At 39.8% G+C, this 21,695-nt stretch overlaps 1 protein-coding gene and 2 long non-coding RNA genes across 4 annotated transcripts; 1 reads left to right on the top strand and 2 right to left on the bottom strand.

Moving 5' to 3' along the window:
- Positions 1 to 572: 572 nt before the first annotated feature.
- On the bottom strand, positions 573 to 2,552 carry LOC132863574 (uncharacterized). The gene is made up of 3 exons (XR_009650130.1): positions 2,431 to 2,552; positions 1,102 to 1,169; positions 573 to 839 (listed from the first exon to the last, which is right to left on the bottom strand). It is a non-coding gene; the product is annotated as an uncharacterized LOC132863574 (long non-coding RNA).
- A 2,876-nt stretch (positions 2,553 to 5,428) lies between these two features.
- On the bottom strand, positions 5,429 to 12,867 carry LOC132863573 (uncharacterized). Its single transcript, XR_009650129.1, has 3 exons — positions 12,511 to 12,867; positions 5,986 to 6,089; positions 5,429 to 5,483 (listed from the first exon to the last, which is right to left on the bottom strand). It is a non-coding gene; the product is annotated as an uncharacterized LOC132863573 (long non-coding RNA).
- Positions 7,188 to 21,615, top strand: LOC132863572 (kinesin-like protein KIF2A). 2 transcript variants are annotated; one of them, XM_060896450.1, is made up of 21 exons: positions 7,188 to 7,354; positions 9,840 to 9,934; positions 11,263 to 11,391; positions 12,299 to 12,353; positions 12,621 to 12,725; positions 14,256 to 14,356; positions 14,754 to 14,849; positions 14,960 to 15,014; positions 15,654 to 15,816; positions 15,902 to 15,992; positions 16,112 to 16,175; positions 16,264 to 16,355; positions 16,460 to 16,602; positions 16,822 to 17,026; positions 17,111 to 17,221; positions 17,533 to 17,600; positions 17,948 to 18,031; positions 18,433 to 18,580; positions 18,830 to 18,931; positions 19,077 to 19,212; positions 19,331 to 21,615. In XM_060896450.1, the coding sequence occupies exons 1-21, from the start codon at positions 7,294 to 7,296 to the stop codon at positions 19,414 to 19,416; spliced, it is 2,190 nt and encodes a 729-aa protein (XP_060752433.1). In that variant the 5' UTR covers positions 7,188 to 7,293; the 3' UTR covers positions 19,417 to 21,615. The 2 variants fall into 2 exon arrangements, with proteins under 2 accessions (XP_060752433.1, XP_060752431.1); XM_060896448.1 differs by having other exon boundaries at positions 17,948 to 18,061.
- The last annotated feature ends 80 nt before the right edge of the window (positions 21,616 to 21,695 follow it).

Here is a 21,695-nt window from a genome sequence, read left to right as displayed (position 1 = left end):
TGATGGGTTGGCACCCTGTCCATTGTTGTCCCATGCCTTGTGTCCTGAGTCCCCTGGGGTAGAATCCAGGCTTCTGTGTAGAATAAGAGGTTCATGGTGGATAAGATTAAAGTACTGTCCTTGGCTCACTCATGAGGTACAAATACATGCACTGAGAGTATTGTGAAGAACACACGGCTCTTCTTCTGACTAAATTATATATACATGCCAAGAGTGTCTTGACTAATTAGCCCAGATGTTTTTTTTTGTATGATCAGGCAACCTGTAGTGGCACCACACTGTACTGATAGGTTGGATGTTGGTGGTGCAAATGGTTAGGTTTTTTCCTTCCATCTGCTGTATCTAGAGCTTCACAAAACCCAGACTTCATCAGTAGCTGACAAATATTACAAAACTCATTAGCTGTAAAATGCATCACCTTTAATATCCCATACACTTACCAACAATCCTGTGCTTCCCGCAGTTCTGCTGGTGGCCACTTTCTTCAGTTCTAATTCTTATTTTTGTAGCACAAACCTTATTTGCAGTGCTGCATCACCTCTTGCACCTTTACATTCCTTTTTTGTTAACCTTTAAACCTTTTGGATCTCGCACAAGTAGCAGGGGACAGAACATGAAATCATAATGAGCAAACAGCAACTGGAGAAAGCTTAAAAAACTCATTTTGCACCTATGATCTTTAGGTCTCTGGAGGTGCTGCTTCGTCCTTTTGGATTCTGGTTCAGGATCTGAATGAGCTTTGAAGGGATCTCTTTGCCAATTCCTCACAAAGGTTAAGGGCAAGGAGAAATGTATGGAGGAAGGATGGAATTGGGTGAATATATTTCCTGGGAAATTGCCTGGGGAGAAAAAAAAGCTTTAGATAAGTATTCAAATTCATATGCAGTTCGTAGCCATGATTTACAGGATTTCATACAGTTTAATTACAATACCCATAATGCACCAGTAGCGCACATCATGGTTTAAGCAGCGTGTTTGTTTACAATTGAATACTTCCTAAATTTCTTATCTGTAATTTACACACAGTAGCAAGAAGTAACATTCATAGCGTCCTTTGCTAGGCTTAGCTGAGCGTGTTTGAGTTGAACATAGAATATAAACCTGTAGAGTATCACGCGACGATCAGGACGATCCGTGCTGCTTATCTTCTTAACTTTGCAGCTAAGAACCTGTAAATTAGGGGAAGAATTAGGGCTATTTATTTGTTACAGTTTCAGAGAACTGATCGTACGGTCTGTAGAATGTAATAGTAGTATGTGTATTTATTTCTAAGGTGATGATTAGTCTGATTAGCACTAGTTATTTTCCCAACCAGTGATAGAACAAACGCTGTATCTGTTCAGCAAAATATAACCCTGCAAACTCCATGATGGATGACACATTAATCTCTTTTCTGAACTCTCTCTCTCTCTCATGCTCTCTCTCTCTTCTGATTGGCTGCTGACTCCAGTCTGTCCCAATGCTGTCAGACTTCTTTCGTGTGATTAAGTGTCATGTCAACTGACACATGACGCCAGAACAACTTTCTATCGAACTTACTATCAGCTCTCATTTATTGTACTAAGAAAATTTGCACTAGTTTGCATGCGAGAGCTGCACGCTAAACGACCCTAATGTTTAAGTCGAGACTTTTATCCAGGTTAATCCAGGTCAATCAAATGCATTTCATCTAGGTAAATCAAATACATGTCTAAACTGACAATGCTGGCTTTGTTTCGCTTTTATATTTGTAAGATTTTTAATCAACTCAGACTGTAAACAGAAAGAATGTGTATTATTATATTATGAATGCCTTATAACATTCCATGGCCAAGAAAGACACAAAGACACTTTTTTCCCCCATTTAATCACTGGGGCATGTTGAAGCTTCATTGCACAGAAGTAAGGGCCTCGGATCTGCCAGCCACGATTATTCCACCAATCTCTCCCTCATTGCCCCCTTTCTGCTGTCCACACTTCATGCTGCATCCTTGTTTTCCAGATCCAAATCATTCGTGTGACAATGTTAATTAAGACTGGGATGCATGCCATGGCTCAAAGCTCGCTGGAATCTGTGCTGGCCATTTTTTTGGAGCCAGCCGTTCAATTGACCACAGAGCTACGCGCCACATGGGCAGCCTTTCCTTCTGAAGTAAGCTATCTGAGACAATGGCTTATCTGCCTGGATTCCTGGCTTCGCTGCCATTTAAGGCGGCACTGAACAGAAGAATATACTTTCATTTTTTGCTGGATGTATTGTAGTTTTACACACGTTGGTTGCGCGAGATTGTCTGGGATTTATTTATGAAATCTGGAACTGCTTTTTGTCTTTGTTCTGGGTTCAAGCTTGAGCTTCAGTTACTGTCTGTGTGGGTTCTCTGGCTAATCCTAAAATGTTTTTTTTTTTGTGTATACGTATACGTATGTGTATGTATTGGTTAGCATCGTTACCTTGCATTGAGTTAGAGCTTTAAATCCTGCTTCCACCATGTGTGCGCATGTTCTCTCAGTTCTTCGAGGGTTTCCTACACAGTAGAAAGACATCCATCTGAATAGTCTATTTTTGGATTTTATGTTCTTGTCTTTTAGACACAACAGTATAATGTATATAAATAATAGAAATCAAGAATTTATGCAACTTCATATAATGTCATATATATCACTGTATGAATTATTTACATATACTATATATCTATATGTATAGCTATATCTATCTATCTATATATAAATGTATATATATATATATATGTAAATCCTCACTTTATATCACTTGACTTGCAGCACAGCCTGTGAAATATTCAGCATATGCAGATGCTAAAGCCATTAAGAACCATTAATCCATTAAAGCCATTAAAAACCAGTAAAAAGGTTTTGAAGTGCAGCAACGCTAAAACAGGTGTAATATACTCTGTCTGTCTGGTGCATGTAAGATGTCTAGGTGCAACGCTAGACTGAATATGATATTTATAGATCTTCCAGTAAGTAATGCACTACAATAGTAAGAGCAAGATTGATGATAAAATAAAACTGACAATTTTGCATTTTATATTTAGATTAGAATTACATTTTTGCACAATAGAGAAGGATAAAGATGTATTACATACAGTATAAGGAAAAACACACCACCACATAGTGTCCTAGAATGTTACCAAGTCATCTGGAAGTCTCTGGAAATATACTAGAGGGGTGAGCATCATTCTTACAAAGAAATATTCCTTCATTATTGTTTTGATAATGAAGGGTTGCCTAACACAGCGCTTTTAAATCTCTCAAATCTTCAACTGCGAAGATTATAGCATATGATTGACATTATTTTCATTCTCATAAAATTATTTAGTGAGCCTGTGGATGTGGGCGGAGTCATCCCAGAAGAGATTGTGCTCATGAGGTCAGAAACATTTCAGCATAAGATAAAGGTAATTAGTAAGAAGTACTTTGTACTGGTTCGCATTGAGTGTTACCTTTCGTGGAAGCAAGTGCACCAGGGGTAATAGTGGTATGGTATGAAGTAGTGAGGCGGGGGCTGATTTCTCCCAGACTGTAGGTTCATGTAGGTAATTAACCAGTGAAAGTGAGAGACACACCCCTTGAATTTGATTTCTATTAAGGCTTTTTTCCCCCTCATCTTGCTTCACTGACACATTAGTGATGTGAAATACAGTAATGAGATGAAGGTGGATTATTCAGTAATGAATGTCTTTGGGAGAAAAACTAAATGTAGATTAGACTAAGCACATATTGTCCAATCAAAGTGCATCTGATCACAATAAGGTTAAGGTTTTCTTACGGATCTCTTTCCTGGGTATGGATTACTCCTGGTCTGGGAAACCTGAACCTTATGTTCTGGTCAATACGTCCAAACCAACCACTGAGTCACCAAACCCTGACTGTGGCATTCTGATGCTTCCAAATAATGACAAACAGAAGCACGACTTCTCTGCAGTAAGAACCTGCTTTCGTAATTCAACCCAGCCTTAGCAGAGCAGCTGCATTGTAAGCTATACACTGATGGCATAGTCTAATACTCGGCACTCGATTGCAAAGTGAAAGTTAAACCCTGCAATCCTCGAGGCCCATTAATCCTGCAGAAAGACAAGCGCTCCCTCAGTCTGTGACAGGGCAGGTCGCCGTTGCTGGGGTAACAGCTGATAAGCGAGTGATGGCAGCTACCTCAGGGAGCACACTGGGTGCTTTGAGTTGACACAGAGTAGGGCCTGCTCCATTCATCTCCACCGACGAATTGTCATTAGAAGGAGGAGTGACAGCCCTGTGCCTGGCTGGGCGCAGAGGAAGGGCGTCAGGCCTGACAGATGTTCCTTGGCAAAGAAAAATTCTGAACATGCTCCTAACGTAGAGAAGGGCCTCCGGTGTTCATTTCAAATATTATGCATTATAATGGATCCAAGTTAAGCTTTTCCTGAACATGAATGGGATTTGATTATGTGGGCAGTACTGATCATAACCAAGCACAATTTGCCTTCACAGGGACGTAGAGGTCGTTATGTAACCTGCAGATGTCATTTCCATATGATAATGCACATTTGCACACACTTCGGGAGTGTATGAGAGTTTGTGCATCTAGCCAAAAGACAGGCAGGTGTGCACTTAAAAAAAAATAAAAATAATAATAATAATAATAATGAATAAAAAAGATAGCATGACCCCCTTTTTTGTGTCCAGGTGAGCAGTACTGGGATTTTCAACTTTTAATGCACACATTATGTGTAGAAAAATGTTATTTTGTTTTACCACTTCAATAATTTACAAAGAGTTTGTTTATTTATTGATTGATTGTTTGGGCCATTTTAGAGTACATTAACACATGATAAAACCATATAACAAAAGAAATATCACTGTAAAAGTCACTGTAGACATTATTTTTAAAAATTCAGTTTGTTAGCAGGTTATTTTTTCTCACACTTGCTTTTTTAAAAAAAACATTAGGTTTCTCTAGATTAATTTCTGACTTATTTGAACAAGAGGTCCCACAAGTTGACATGTTAACTAGACATTTATCAGAGCTCACACCTGTCTCCTGCATCTGTGTGTCAGTTAAAACAGACTCTTCCTCACTTCCTGCGTTATTGGTTCACTCCTCAGTACAGTTAAACGTCTCCTCCCTGTTATCTATAGAAGGATAAACTGCCATTTTTATTCAAGCACATAATTTGAAAAGAACGTTTGTGTTATCCAGAAGTTTGTATTATGATATGACAACAACTGCGGCACAGAGGTAAGGATCTCTTTTGCAAAGAAACCCAAGGCACTGACAAGCAGAAACACAAATAAATATTTGAAGGACAGCTTAATAGTTCATTTGGATGTAAGCATAAGTTTGAAGTTTACTATTTCGAAATTTGACAAAGATAAAATGGTTGTGTGTTGATGTGTTTGTCTGTGACCTTATTGCAGTGTTAATCCTGATTCTCCTGCACACCAAATAATCTCTCTCTCTTTCTCTCTCTCTCTCTTTCTTCAATATGGACCTTTGCTGCCATCAAGTGCTTGAACAGGAAAAAAAAAAAATACAGCTTTTGTGACTCTGTATTTGTAAGCAGTATCAGTCAAATATTATTTTTTTGCCCTCAACATTATAATTTAAACAATAAAAGTCAGACTTTTCCATTTCATGTTAAAAAAAAAGTCATGATGAAAGTGCAAATGTATCTTTAAATTGAACATTCAATTTTTATTTTTCATTTTTTTGATCAAATATTTGAGATTTTATCCCTTATGAATTCATATGTAAGGTACATTAGACCAAGATATAAAGCAACTTCTGTGGACAAATCATTAAATTTGTTTTATTTTAAACAATATGCTTTGTCAGTTTTTCATTATTTTATTGTCAGAGCTAGCTACATAATTTTAGGGAATGAATTCTGAAGTAAAACATCCATGATTTGACAGGATAAAAAGTGGTCTTGGTATGAAAGAAGTGATTGCAGGCCTTTGGGTGGCATGATACACAGAAATGTTACAATCTGTAGGTATATTTAGACTTACTGTAGATCCATAATGAGCAAGCCAGAGGTGACAGCTGCAAGGAAAAAATGATGACATCATGAGAGGAACCAGACTCAGTAGGAACAAACCTCTTCTGGGTGACACTGGATAGTGAGATTCGTAATCATTACTTTTTACTGTACACTAGAGAGTTAGACAAGACTGAGTGCATTAAAGGGACGCTCAATATCTGCATTTGAGTATCCGACACGTGTGAGAATTCAAATTGGATATGGCTGGCATATGTACTTGTAAATATGCACCTACATACAGACATGCAAATGCACATATTGAGCATCCTGCATATGCACATACTGCGGACATACTGAGGACAATTCTGACTTCATGGAGATCAAGCATACAGCACTGGCTTTAAAAATACAAAGATATTAATGATCACAATAATTGCTGAATCACTTGTATATCAGTAACCACAGTGATGTTACTGGTAAAAAAAAAAAAAAAATCAGATTTGTGTCAAAATTTAAGAATTTAAGAAATGCATTAATTTGACGTTCACACTCGTATGTGAGCTTTTCGCATAGTGATGCCCCAAAGTTGGAAGCACACAACTGTAACACAATCTGTGTTTGTATGGAGTGGCATCACTATGATTTTGTATTGCTGGAACCAAGTGACAATGCCCCTTTGGCACAAAGCGAGGTCGGAGAGAAAGAAGTCGAGAAGCATACACAAAGACCTCATTTCAACCCCACTGGACACCTTTGGGATGAAGTGTAATGTAGGATGTGCTTCAGGCTTCCTCATCCAACAAACTACACCTGACCTCACTGATGCTCTTGTGGCTGAAAGTGCACAAATCTCCACATCCGAAATCTAGTGGAAAGCTTACTGGAATAGTGAAGGTGTTAATAACGGTATAATAAAGGGAGGACTAAATTTGTAATAGGATGTTGAACATGAACATATCAGAGTCATAGTCTAGTGTCCCCCAAAAAAAAAAAACAAACACACAATATTTGGATAAACTACTTAAATGAATGTACGTAAACTGCTTTTTATATAACGAGGTATCAACAATGTTCGAACGACATTCGGTACCAAATTCAGTAACGTCGGAAGTCTACGTTAAATATTAGCCCCAGAATGAACTCAGACACGTCGCTTTAGCTTTTGTCACTCAAGCTGCACGCTAGTTCTGAGGCAGGAGCTGGTGGATTGCGCATGCGCGGTCCTGCCGCTCCCTCCCGGTTTCTGCGGCGCTGAACTACTTAGTCCCCGTTTTCATAAAGACACAAAATCAACATACAAAAAAAAACAAAAAAACATCTCTTTGACACATGCAGCATGGCGGCTATATTTGGGAAGATTCTCATCGGCATCTACGTGGAAATCAAACGAAGCGACGGTAAGTCACGCCCTGGGTTAGAGGATGCAGTGGCCGGTAGATTAGCTCCATCATCTTTGTTGCCGAGTAACCCGCACTGTCCGGGTTAGCATGCAGCAAGCTAACGTGATAGCGATGACCGGCTAGCAATAACAAGGGAGCTGGAACAACTAGTAGCATCATGTTTCAATAATAACGAGTATGGGGGCCAAGATGTGCAGCTAGTAATAGGCTTTTACTTGTCATCCTGCATCTTATTCAGCATGGTTAGCATGGTGGCTGAAAACGCCCAGACACACACACACACACACACACACACACACACACACACACAGTGTCTCTCTCTCTCTCTCACACACACACACACAGTGTCTCACACACATACACAGTGTCACACACACGCCCTCACCGAGACGGATAGAAAGAACAGCAACAAATGGCTTAATAAAGAGCACGATTACTACAAATTGTATTAGAGAAATGATCCAGATGACATTGTTTCTGTTTACAGATAGAAGAGCATCAGTTAAACACCAAGTCACTCGGACTGAAGGGTTAAACAGCACATTAAATAGCTATCATTTCCCAGAAAGAGCTTTAAAACTCTAGGGTTATTACATCATTATTTTTTTCCTCTTTGTGTGTGTATGTAGACAGATCATTTTGTCCCCTACAGTGATAGAAATATCTGACAGTTATTAGTTATCTGTTGTAAGCATTAAAAAAAATATGTAGGTTTTATTTCCAAAACTAAAAAAACAGACTTTTTCCCCCATTTGGTTGCTGAGGTTAAGGTTAACTTTGGCTGCATTAATAATCATGTCAGTGGAAGGTCCTCACAAGTAAGAAATAAACCTCGCTTTTGTTGACAGCTCTTGGTTAAATACATCAATTTGTCCTTCTTTTTACCGCTTGTTTAATGGAAATGTTCTTTTCTAGTGTTTTCTTATTCATCATTTCATCATTATTTTTGAAAACTGAATTTATGAGGACTTCGCAGAGTAATTTTGTAATAATTTTGTAAATTTTCAAAAAAAAGTTTTTGACGAATGACTTCTTCAGACACTTCCTATTTCTGTTCTTGTTCAAAAAGACGTACATCGAGTCAGGTTGTGTCTGTAATTGAAGTTGAGACAATCCTATAATTTTTCCTTTAATACCAAAATGATTAGTACAGAATAGAAAAAAATTGTCAAGACATCTTGTAGAGTTGAAATCTTGTAGAGATTAAACTATGAAAACTAAACACTGTAATTGCCGCCAATGGAGCTTCTAGAAAGCACTGAATAAAGGATACTGAATACTTATTTACATGAGCGTGGTCAGATTTAGATTTTTAATACATTTCTTAAAATATCGCTTTGGCATTGAATTATTCTGTAGATTAACGGTCAGAAATTCAATGCAATCCATATTTGAAATGAAATCTACACCACAGAAGATGTGCAAAAACCGAAGTGCCTTCTTTCTAAAGTACTGAGTAGTTAGTTGCTAGCCACATTGTACCACTGAAAAAAAGTACGCCGTCACACAGTACAGAGGATTTGTTAATATATTAATACAAGTAATGAAAGCATGGATGTTTTCTTGTGGGTGTTCTACTGCAATGCAGGTGTCTGTGTGAGAAATAACATGCATGTGTGTAATCGCCGAGTAAGCACGTATGGTGCGTAAGTAAATGTTCTATAAGATAAGCGTGGGACTTGAATGTAAAAGACAGATGTGAACAGATGGTGTTTTTGCCAGCGTGGAGGAAAATCACACGTTGTTAAATAATTCTTCAGGAGTAATTCTGAGTTGAGTCATAATTCTGAATTCTGAGTTATAATTGAGTTGAGATCGTCGGTCTAAAGTGACATGCTCACTGGTGACAGATTGAGTGTCAATGTGATTGATGACCACCGACTACAAGATTAAGCACTGTCAGAAGATTGTATTTAAATTGTCAGTGTTGTCCTAAAGCCAACGACAAGCCAAAGAACCTGTGAGGCAGCTACAAACACGTTATTACTAATAGTGAAACATGCTAATGGACAGAAACAAATATTTTTACTACCTCAAGCTCGGTCTGAAGAATATTTTTTGCCAGTATTCTCTGACATCCAAATCTACACAGCTACAACTGATTACAAATTTTTTATTCAAAATATAGGGACTATATAATTTATATTCAAATATATCATTGTGGTCCCATCAGCTGGTGAAGCCTTGAGGAACAGATGTTATTACTTTCAATCGTATCCTGTCCACTAACCTTTACACATTTTACAATAAATCTGACTAAAGCCATTCTTTTATTTCTTGCTGTTATTTCTGAAAATAAATAAATAAAAAGTCCACTAAATATAACAGCGCACAAATCTGTTACAAATAGCACAAGGCCTTCACATATTGATTATAAATGATGCAACATGTTACTGAAGATTTAATACGGCTGAATTAAGAACCGAAGTAGAATGATCCAGGTAGGATGATTAAAAAGAAGGGACGTGTGTTCTCTTTACAGGACGAATACATCAGGCCATGGTCACATCACTGAATGAAGACAACGATAGCGTGACTGTGGAATGGATTGAAAACGGGGACACCAAAGGCAAAGAGGTACAGCCTGTGATTTTTATAAAGACATGACTGTTTACAGAAGGGTTACTGAGATGAGTCACTTCTGCAGCAAACGTCTTGGATCCTCAAAGTTGCAATTAATATTCAAGATTTAAGAATTTTTTTCCCGCTTCCTTCACGTTCTCTTGTCGCAGATGTAGTGTTGATCTACTAGGTAGAGATTTATTTTGGATTGGTCTGGAGGAATGTTGGAATGATGGTGTTAAAGGCCGAACTGAAGTCTACAAACAGGATCCTCACATCAGGGACCTACGTATAGTTCTGCCTATAACACCATCATTCCAACACTTCAGTTCAGGACGGAGACGAGTCTGCCTACAGACAGGAGGTTAAAGAGCTGGCTGTCTGGTGCAGTCACAACAACTTGGAGCTCAATACACTCAAAACAGTGGAGATGATGGAGAATGAGGGGAGTGCAGGGGGGTTTCTCCTGAAGTCCACTGTCATGGACAGCACTGTGACTGTAGTGAAGGCATTCAAGTTCCCGGGCTCCACCATCTCCCAGGACCTGAGGTGGGACACTCACATCATTAACCAGTTGAGGAAGTTTAACCTGCCACAAGACCTGCTGAAACAGTTCTACTCAGCCGTCATCGAGTCTGTTCTGTGCACATTGATAACTGTCTGGTTTGGCTCAGCTATAAAATCAGATATCAGAAGACTACAGAGAACATTTCAGACTGCTGCATGGATTATTGGTGTTCCCCTGCCCACCATTCAAGAACTGCATATATCCAGATTGAAGAAGGGCTCAGAAAATCACTCTGGATCCCTCACATCCAAAACATTTCGCATTTTGAACTTTTACCATCTGGTCAGCGCTACAGAGTCCCAAACACCAGCACAACCAGGCACAAGAACAGTTTATTCCCCCTGGCAATCTACCTCATGAACAGTTAAATATTCACCTCATTATGCAATAACAATGGGCAATAATCTTATCGCATCTCATTCTACTCTATACTATTCCATTCTATCATCTATAGCACAATTGTACATACAATTTATTTCTTTTTCAATTGTTTTTCGTCACTTTGTATTTACATATGTTTATTTTTTTTTATGATGTTTATATATGTATGTTTACATATATTTTATTATGTTTATATTTTATTGTCTCTGTGTACTGGAAGCGTATGGCAATTACTTGTATGCTCATTCTGGTTCTGATTCTGGTTCCATAGCAGTGCTATGTTACTGGGAAGGAGTCACACAGTCAGTGTAGATGATAGAAGATGCAGATACAATGATACAGATTGCTGAAGCACAAAATGACACTGAATTATTTAATTTTTTTGTCCAAAAAGATTGACATGGAGAGCGTTTTTGCACTAAATCCAGACCTCGCGCCTGATGAGCAGATCGCACAGAGTCCAGAGACTCCGCCTCCTCCTGTTTCAAGCTATGTTAAAGTAAACAAGATTCCCACAAATAAGGTACGTACCGTTGACGTTAATGCAAGGATTGTAAATATTGTAAGTAATGATTTAAAATTCTGTTATAGAAGTTTAGTGTAAGTATTTTCTCGTAATTGTAGGTTCTCTGTAACGTGACATGCTGCTTATTTAATAATCAATACTCTCAGGTAAAATTGTATTTGCAATTGCGTTTCCTACCTGTCGTAAAAACCGTTTGCATTTAGGGGTTCACGAATACACAACGTATGACAAATTTTGCGTTTCTTTTTATTACGTGCTATTTCACTTCCTCTAAGGTCGTGTCATTGAGCCTGACAAAATCCAAATGTGATCGCAATTCCCTTTGCATTTGCATTTCCAATTCCTGCACATAAACCTGTCAATCATTGTTGGGGGTGGGATTCGCATTAACGGAAATGCAAACGGTTTGTGTTTGAATCACATCACGTTTTTACAACAAGTAGGAAACGCAACTACAAATATAATTTGCCATTCCTTTTTAATATTGTCCGCAAAATCGCTGCATAGGCACAAATATACACTATATTTTGTGCTTACAGAAATATAAAGACGTAGCTTTAGCACAATATGCATAAAAATAAAGCACACAATGTGGGCTAATTTAAAAGGCCCAAATTTGTTCTCATCCACTGTTAGTACATGGTAGCCCCAGTCCTCTTCCTCAGTGTACTTGTGTTACCATAGAAGCCATAACGTTACAATAAGAGCGTTGATAAAGCTGTGATTTGCCTAATGTCTGAGCCATGCTCTTATAGAAAAGAAATCTTTTGAGCAATCAGAAGATTTTAATTTGACTATTTAATGATGTTTTACGTTACATTTCACATGTACTGTACTGCTTGTAGGACTAGACTGGAACATAAGTGATAATTCTGTAATTCTGAAGCTTTGCCTTATTCTGTAGAATCGGCGCACGGTAGCACCGCCTAAGAACGACGCGCCTGCCAAAGACAACCGAGGTAAGCTGCTGGAAGAGAGCCAAATTGAGACAGCCATGTTGAGTCTTCTTTAATGACGAGAAAATATTCATGCCTAGCATAATGTTTTATAAAAAACTAATTTGACAATAAATTTTGGATTAAGAGTAAACAAATCACATTATTTATTATTACCTACCGCTAGCAGTCAGGAGAAATGATTTAGATCAGGAGAATAATGCTTGGTGTAAATGAGTACATGGTTTACTGTGTTGAAGTCCTGTGTTGCACAGAAGTTTGTCTTGCTAGTCATAGGTACGACGAGAGCACGGCCCAGCCAGCAGATCGAACAAGCTCCTAGTGCTCCAGCTCCTCCTCCCATCCAGCACCAGACACTCCAGCAGCAGCAGAACGGTACAGAAACACAACACAACACCATGTTGAGTAGAACAGCAAAGGAAGAGCACGACATGATTAGTCTGAACTAAAATTCAACAGCTTGATGGCGAAACCAAAGCACTTTAGTTCAACCCTTGATTGCTTCTTTCCTGTTTTAACATCATTACATGTTCTGTTTCATAAAATGCCTGTTAAAACATCAAGGCTGATATTTTAGAAGTAATAATAAGACACGGCTCAGCTGAAGCAGACCCTAATCCCAAAAACATTGTTTGCAAATCATCTGGTTTAAAGGGGTGGTAAAACACGTTTTTTCGAAGGCTTGATTGTGTTTGTGGGGTGCACTGTAACGTGTGTTCATGCTTTGTTTTTTAAAAAATTGCATGATTTTTCATATATTTTACCTTTATTCTACACTGCTCTGTCCCTCCTTGTAAAACGGTCTGATGGTTTCCGGGTTCTATGAAGCCAGTCCCTCAAAAATAGCAATGGGCTTAGATTGGTTAGCTGGCCCAGTGTGTTGTGATTCGCTAACCGCCAAGTGCACGTTTTTCGGAAACGTCACACCCCTTACTCTTCTCCACAGCAATATAAAATCCCCCCCCCCCTTTAATATTCTAGGAGGAGGGGTTTATGTAAATATTGGGCTTAGTGACGTCAGCAACCCTGGAGGAATGTCGTGTAGTTCCTACCGGCCGTTTGCTGTAGTCCTTAGAAATGGATTTCTTTAAAAGCAAATATCTCCCTTTGCTTAAAACTTTGAACGTTGTAACTTTGCAGATGTTGTTTATGCTCAAACAGGAACATTACCCACTAGCTAAAGTTAGAAAAGTGAAATCGTGTTTTACCACCCCTTTAAGAGTTTTTATTATTATTATTATTATTATTATTATTACAACACCCCTAAATGAATAATAATTACGGTAATCAAATGTAATCCTGTAGTAGCTCTTCACACTCTGGTTGAGAAGACATCAATCCAAAAAGTCATATTTAATAACATACCTTATTGACTGCAAGGACCTTGCTAAATGTAATATGAAAGTCAAGCTAGATTATCAAATGCACAAAACCCCCAATATCATCTGTGGCATGTAAAAAAATGTAATAATATTATTATGATTTGTAGTAATATAAAATAGATTCCTGTTTAATTCAATCATGATTAGACTCTCTGTATTTCACTATGAAACAGACGGAGATTTAACAGTAAGTAAGATGCACAGGACAGGTTCAGTAGCTCTCAGTTATATCAGAGTTGGTGATCTCTCGAGTGGTAGAGTGCATCATCTTTACAAAAGACTTAACGCGGCGGAATGAAGAGCTTTCCAAAGCTTAAACAGAGCTACTCTTTTGGTGTAAAACAAACACAGCATTTAGAGTTGGTTTTCTGTGGCTGCATAGATGTTACGTCTTGTCACCATTGTTCATGGGCAGTGGGCTCCGGCTACTCCTTTTCCCCGCGGCACGTCACATGTACAGCTTCGTTAATGAACGTTAGCAAAGTTCCTGTTCCAGTTTGAAATGCTATTTGTGTGTGTTCAGCTCGCAGGAAGTCAAACTGTGTGAAAGAGGTGGAGAAACTGCAGGAGAAGAGGGAGAGGAGGCGCTTGCAGCAGCAGGAGCTCAGGGAGAAGAGAGCACAGGTACAGGGTTACAGCTCAATAATGTGTTTACTCCTTTGGCAAAAAAGTCACAAGTTTTCTGTCCTTGACTCTTAGGATATTAAAAGCAGTTCCAGTGAAGAGAAATTGTAATGCTACAGCAAACAAAGACATCCTAGATGAGTCTGAGCTTCCTAATGTGTGGTAAAAGTTTGGGGATGAACCACATACGAGTGTGAAGATCTGATGTCTACATCGTCTTGGCTAGATCTGCACATTAATTAATCCACCAAAGTCTCAGACTTTGAATTGCATATCAATGTAATCCATCCTATTGCTGTGCATTTAATGGACGTGAAATACCTGTTTTTCCTTGTTTACAGATATAATCATTAAAAATATAACATTTTAATTCAACACGCTGAATTTCCCCACACAGGAAATAGACACAACAACCCCTAATTATGAAATTATGTGCATGATCCGGGACTTCAGAGCAAGTCTGGACTACAGGCCACTGACTACCGCTGATCTGGTAATGTCAGGCTTTTACTGTTTTATTTATTATTGACTACAGTAAATTAGCCATTTGTACACTGTGTAATCACATACCTTGTGTTTTAAATCAATGTTTTTTTAATCCAGATCGAAGAGCACAGGATATGTGTGTGTGTCAGGGCAAGGCCACTGAACAAAAAAGGTAAAAACCGAATGTTTGAAATATTGTAAACTCCCTGATTAAAGGTGGGGTGCACGATGTTTGAAAAATGCCGACTAACAAAACAAACGTGTAGCCAATGAGCAGAAAGGGGTGTGTCTTGTCAATATGCGGCGGAGAGAGTGTTCAGTGCGCATGTCTGACATTAGACGAAAGCGATTGAAACATTGACATTGCAGATAAAAACGAAAAGCGAAAAAAGGTTTACGATAAGGCAAGAAACCAGGACACGTGTTAATATAGGATAAGCTTTCCAGCGCTGGAGAGAAGTGAACGTCTTCCAGAGCTAAACCTTTCATGGTACAACACACAGTACTACAAAAACACATTTGTATTACCATAGTATTACTCATTGAGTTCATTTATTGATAAAAATATCCCCTCAGCCAGCTGCCCCAGCAGGTTCCACCATAATAGTTGCCTGGTTGCGTATGTATGTGTGGGGGCGGAACTATCAAAACGGGTGACACCCATTTAGGTTAGGGGCGTGTTTGTTTTGGTGATTTCAAATGTCAACATTGGCTTTCAAACATTGTGCACCCCACCTTTAACGTCAGTGTTAAGTGTATGAATTGTGCGAGTTCCAGACATAGTCACTAGTGTATTGTAAATCTGTCATAGAGATGAGCTTGAAGGACTTGGATGTAATCACCATCCCCAGTAAAGATGTCGTCATGGTTCACGAACCCAAACAAAAAGTGGACTTAACGAGATACCTCGAGAACCAGACGTTTCGCTTTGATTACGCCTTCGATGATACCACCGCTAATGAAATGGTTTACAGGTCAGGCACTAAAACTGTTGTAAGCAGAAAAGTTGAAAATTCTAGAAAACTCCAGTTATCTGAAGAGTTCTTCCGGATCTTTCAGGTTTACCGCCCGGCCGCTCGTAGAGACAATATTCGAGAGAGGGATGGCTACGTGCTTTGCGTATGGACAAACGGGAAGCGGTAAAACTCATGTAAGTCTTACTGTTAAGAAGATAACATCACCCCAGAGGAGCTCGTCTTACTGGAACAGATTTTCTTCAAAGCCCATTAACCTAGTCTCAACGTCCTAATCTGTTTCTCTCTGTTCCAGACGATGGGTGGAGATTTTTCTGGGAAAAATCAGGATTGCGCGAAAGGGATCTATGCATTGGCAGGTATATAGTCACAATTTTAGTAACTCTAAAATTTTAGAGTTTGATGTAAAAAAAAAAAAAAAAAACAATTCACTTAATTTCTTTGCAGCACGGGATGTTTTTCTCATGCTGAAAAAGCCAAACTACAAGAAGCTGGACCTCCAAGTTTTCGCAACCTTCTTTGAAATTTACAGTGGAAAAGCAAGTAGCATCTTCTCTCTCACTTCATCTAAAGTCTTTTTTTTTTTTTTGGTACATTTTATAAAGTCTTAAGCCAAACTTACCTTGAAGGAATTTTCCTGTAGGTGTTTGACCTGCTGAACAGGAAGGCCAAGCTGCGAGTTCTGGAGGACGGCAAGCAGCAGGTGCAGGTTGTAGGACTGCAGGAACGTGAGGTTCATTGCACCGAGGACGTCCTCAAACTCATAGAAATGGGCAACAGCTGCAGGTGAAGACCTTCAAATGAAGACCATCATAGTGTAGAAATGTTCATGTTTTTGAGTAAGCGTATTAATATAATAATTGGACTACAGTCATAGCAGCTCTTTATACAAAGGAGCTCTTATACATGTGTACCTTCAATCCAATCAGATTGGAGAATTCACCAGCAATGATGATGATTATAGTTCGAGTCTTAATTTAGTTAGTTCTGTGCTTTTAATTGCAGGACGTCCGGACAGACATCAGCCAACGCACACTCCTCTCGCAGCCATGCCGTTTTCCAGATCATTCTGCGAAGGAGAGGCAAAATGCACGGAAAATTCTCCCTCATAGACTTGGCGGGTAACGAGCGAGGGGCGGACACGTCCAGCGCCGACCGCCAGACTCGACTAGAAGGGGCTGAGATCAATAAAAGTTTACTCGCTCTGAAGGTTTGCCTGCTCTTTCTCAGACACACACACTTTATCTTTTCGGTTTTAATTGCGTGCTAACCGTGTGAACTTTATGCTTGGTAGGAGTGCATCAGGGCTTTGGGTCGCAACAAACCTCACACTCCGTTCCGTGCCAGTAAACTCACGCAGGTTCTGCGAGACTCCTTTATTGGCGAGAACTCTCGAACGTGCATGGTGAGATGTCCGTAAAATAACCACCGATTTACGTCACCTGTTTTCACCAGAATGGATATATATGTGCATGTAGTGAAGTTTTTCAGCTCTAGATCATTAAAAAAAAAACCTTAATTACAGCACAGAAGCATCGGGAGAAAAAATAACGCATTCTCGTTTAAGAAGCTGCTATTTAATTAACCAGCTTCTCATACATCAAGAATAAAGTGTGCAGCAGCATCGTTATCCTCTTAACAAGAAGAAACCTCTGGTGTACGTCAACTAGGGGGTTGTTATGTAGTGATGATAATGGAACTCTGTCCTGTCTGCAGATTGCTACCATCTCTCCTGGCATGGCTTCCTGTGAAAACACGTTGAACACGCTGAGATACGCCAACAGGTGTGTACGACCTGAATTTTTAACCTCTTAGTCCCTTCCCTGTACACGAAGCAGAATCTGTGGTGTCAGTTAGCGTCAGCATTACCTAAGGGCTCGTTTCTGGACGTTTTAGCTGTAAGCATTAATCCAGCGTGTTCAGGTTTTGACCGGTAGTGTGTGTGACTCCTGTGACTCTGCTAGTCAGTCATTAGCTAGCTTAATAGCGTTTGGCCGTCTGCAGATTCTGATCTAAATCAATGATGGTGCGGTGTCCATGATACTACTGTACATGTTGAAGAAGCAGATACCAGCACCTGTCTACAGTGTGAAGTCTCACGGTGTCACCTCTGTCTCTGTCCATCTGTCAGAGTGAAGGAGTTTGGGATAAGCCCCTCAGACATCCCCTTCTCTCAGGGGGGAAGCGGACGCTCTGAACTCTCTCCTACCTACGAGTACGATGACTTTGCTTCCTCACCGAGCAGGTCTTTTTCTTTTCCCAACGTCACGCTTCTTTGAACGCTCCTCCGCCGACTCGCTTTCTGTTCACATCAACCATATTTAATGGCTTGCTTTCATTTCAGTTTTCTGCTTCATTTTCCCGTTCCTTTTTTTTCTGTCATTAACCCGATGATTTAACCCCATTCTCTCTGCATGTTAGCATGTTTGAGCATGTTGCTAATGGAAACCTAACCATTATTTATTTTATTATTTATTTTTTACTGTGTGTGAAGGGCTTGAGGTCATGATGGTCCTTTTCTTATGGTTTGCTTCATTATCTGGCCATGATTAATGTCAGGAACATCTTCAGCTTTTAAATATACATGATTGTGTGTGTGTGTGTGTGTGTGTGTAGAGTAAAGGAGCTTACTGTCAACTCTAGTGCACTGATGGAAGGCAGACCAGGAGGCAATCAAGTGAGCCAGCTGGACGTGTTGGAGCCGCAGTGGGGAGTGGGAAGCTCTCCTCAGAGAGACGATCTCAAACTGCTGTGTGAACAGAATGTAAGGAGAAAAAAAAATAAATAAAAAGAAACTGGCCAGGGTTTGGAGACCACCTCTGTTTACATGAACATCTGTTCAGATCAAACACACAGGAAATAGTAGTACAGGAAAGCCTGTACTATAAAATACAAACTAGAAAACATGTTACCATACAAAGAGATTTCTCAGGCTGCCACGGATTTAAAGGAGTGAAGTAACAGTTTTTCTTTGTGTGTGTGTGTGTGTGTGTGTGTGTGTGTGTGTGTGTAGGAGGAAGAGGTCTCTCCTCAGCTTTTCACCTTCCACGAGGCCGTGTCTCAGCTGGTGGAAATGGAGGAGCAGGTTCTGGAGGACCACAGGGCTGTGTTTCAGGTACATCACCACCCTCTTCGTCTGCACGGTTTCTTCAGTTCCGCACGGTTGTGTTCTCATTGCATGCTGTAAAGTTTGACTAGAAATTTTCATTCAGAAATACACTTCATTCTAATCACCGGGCACAATTTGTGTTCTGACGCAGGAGACTATACGCTGGCTGGAAGACGAGAAGGTTCTTATAGAGATGACGGAGGAAGTGGACTACGACGTGGACTCGTACGCGACACAGCTCGAGCAAATTTTGGATCAAAAGATTGAAATCTTAACAGAGCTCCGAGGTAAATGACGTGTTTGTGTGGAGTTGTTCAGACTGGTCACAGAAGCGTGTTTGTCAGGTCAGACATTTCTTGGTTAATTTGCTCACCGTGAATTGTTATTTTTCCCCCTCTGAAACAGATAAAGTGAAGGCGTTCAGGTCGGCTCTTCAGGAGGAGGAGCAAGCCAGTAAGCAGATCAACCCCAAACGACCACGAGCCCTCTAACCATCGTAGAGCACTGATCAAAGATCCGGCAGCTGAAAGAGGATATACCTTTTCGAGATAAGAAGCACACTTTTATGCCGAATTGTATAGTATTAAGATAAATTCCAGTTCTAACGAAGATGACTTTTATAATACCATACAATTTAAAGGCCACAACACGATGGAAAATAGATAGTGAAAAAAGATTTTGAATAATTGCATGCACACATGCACACACTGGTCGTACTCGGGCGTTACCCTTAGATACATCCGCACTCGTCTGCGTATAAACTACATTTTCACTCGGTACGGCTGCTTTTAAAACATCTACTGACTCCTCGGTGTATGTAACAATGGCCCGTGATGTGAAGAGCAAACCACCTTTTAGTTTCGAATTTGGACCCTAGAGTTTGTTTATATTCTGGCCAACCGAACTCATTCGAAATCATTGCGGTCAGCTCTGTGCTGGAGTCAGAAATCCTCCATCATGCTGCCAATGCTGCCATTTCTACATCTGTTATTGTTGGTCAGTATATATTTAATCCATATTTAACGAATAAAACAAAAAGCCAACCCTTACATTTTAGACCCCGGCTATGAAGCTGAATTCCTGAGTAATTTTTTTTTACAAATAATGTATGTTAAAAGATTGCAGGTTCTTTGTAGCCAGCTATCCATGAGACGCTCTAATTAGCAAGCACAGTTTTCACTTGGCTAGTCATCACACTGACTTAATATTAGGCCTGTGTGACTGTATATAGTTTAGAGGCACACTTCTGAGGGCCAAATGGAAACACAGGTATTGGAATGAAGAGAGCGTAGACACGGCCTGATCACTGCTGGCATATTTGAACACACCTGACATCAAATACCAACAACACAGAGTGAGATTAAAAACCACAACCGACATCACCACATCGTCGCTCAGGCAATACAACGAGTATTAGGGAAGCGTTTTGTGTTAGTGGTTGAGACTTGGAGAGAGAGAAAAAAGGAACAAAGCATTGACATGTCCGAATCTGAATGGTGTAAACAGAGGAGTATGAAGTAGGCATTCTGATTGCAGCTGTTACTGTACTCATCAGTGTAATGTTGTTGTTGTTTTTTTTTAAATTAGATTTATCTAAATTTACATGCACTTCTGAGTCTGTGTGTATGCTGCTGACCTTTAGTCAGTTATGTCCTGCTGACTTCAGCTTGTTTTCACTCAAAAAAACGTACATCTGTGTGGCGTGATGCCGCGTTCAGGCAGCACTGCAGCTAGGGAATACTCAAGCACAACTGAGCATTAATCCATCACACCACAGCTAGGAGGGTGATCCATCAACCCAGGAGGGTGAACAACCCAATCATCAGCTTCTCACAAGCGAGCTTGTGTGCGCTGTAACACACTCAGAGGGAAGCGCAATCCAACACCTTCTCGTTATTAGTCTCCCGTTATTAGTAATGATGCTGTGATTGGTATGAGGAGAGTGAATATATAATCCCTCCTACCATGAGAGAACGACTGGCATTAGCAGGATTCGAACAAACGACCTTCAGATTCTTTTCTGTTGCCCCATTTGGGAGCCCATTAATATAAACACATATTTTGTGCTCTATACACCCCCTAGTGGTGACCGAGTGCATCACGTCTGAGCTCCATTGGGAGCCCATTAAAAGAAACACACATTTTGTGCTCTGTACACCCCCTAGTGGTGACTGACTGCATCACGTCTGAGCTCCACTTGGAGCCAATTGAAAGAAACACACATTGTGTTCTATACACCCCCTAGTGGTCACTGACTGCATCACGTCTGAGCTCCATTGGGAGCCAATTGAAAGAAACACACTGTGTTCTATACACCCCCTAGTGGTGACTAACTGCATCACGTCTGAGACCCAGTGTTAATTAAGCTTGTTAATAATCCATGAAGTAAAAAATCTTTTTGACGAGATTTGACGAGATTAATAATCACTACTAGGGTTATAGGTACATCTGCACAAGACCGCTCGTTTGGAAACAGGGTATCTGCATGTGTGTAAGCTGCATCAGGTCACACAGAGAAGGCTTTATTAAACTTTTCTGTTCATCATCTGAATACGTGTTCCATGTGAAAGCTGTTTTTTTTAAAATAAAGAATAATGAGAAACTCTTGATCATGAGAATGGCTGGTGTGTATGAATGTGTGTGTATGTGTGTGAGAATGTGCACATCTGTATTGCTGACAAAGAATAAAGAACCCCATAATGACTGGATCTGTCACTGTATGATTTCTCACACACCTCACAAGCAACCTGTAAAATCCTACTGTCTTATC

The sequence above is a fragment of the Tachysurus vachellii genome, chromosome 20 (assembly GCF_030014155.1).
Source record: "Tachysurus vachellii isolate PV-2020 chromosome 20, HZAU_Pvac_v1, whole genome shotgun sequence".
NCBI lineage: Eukaryota > Metazoa > Chordata > Actinopteri > Siluriformes > Bagridae > Tachysurus > Tachysurus vachellii.
This window is presented reverse-complemented; position numbering and strand designations above follow the sequence as displayed.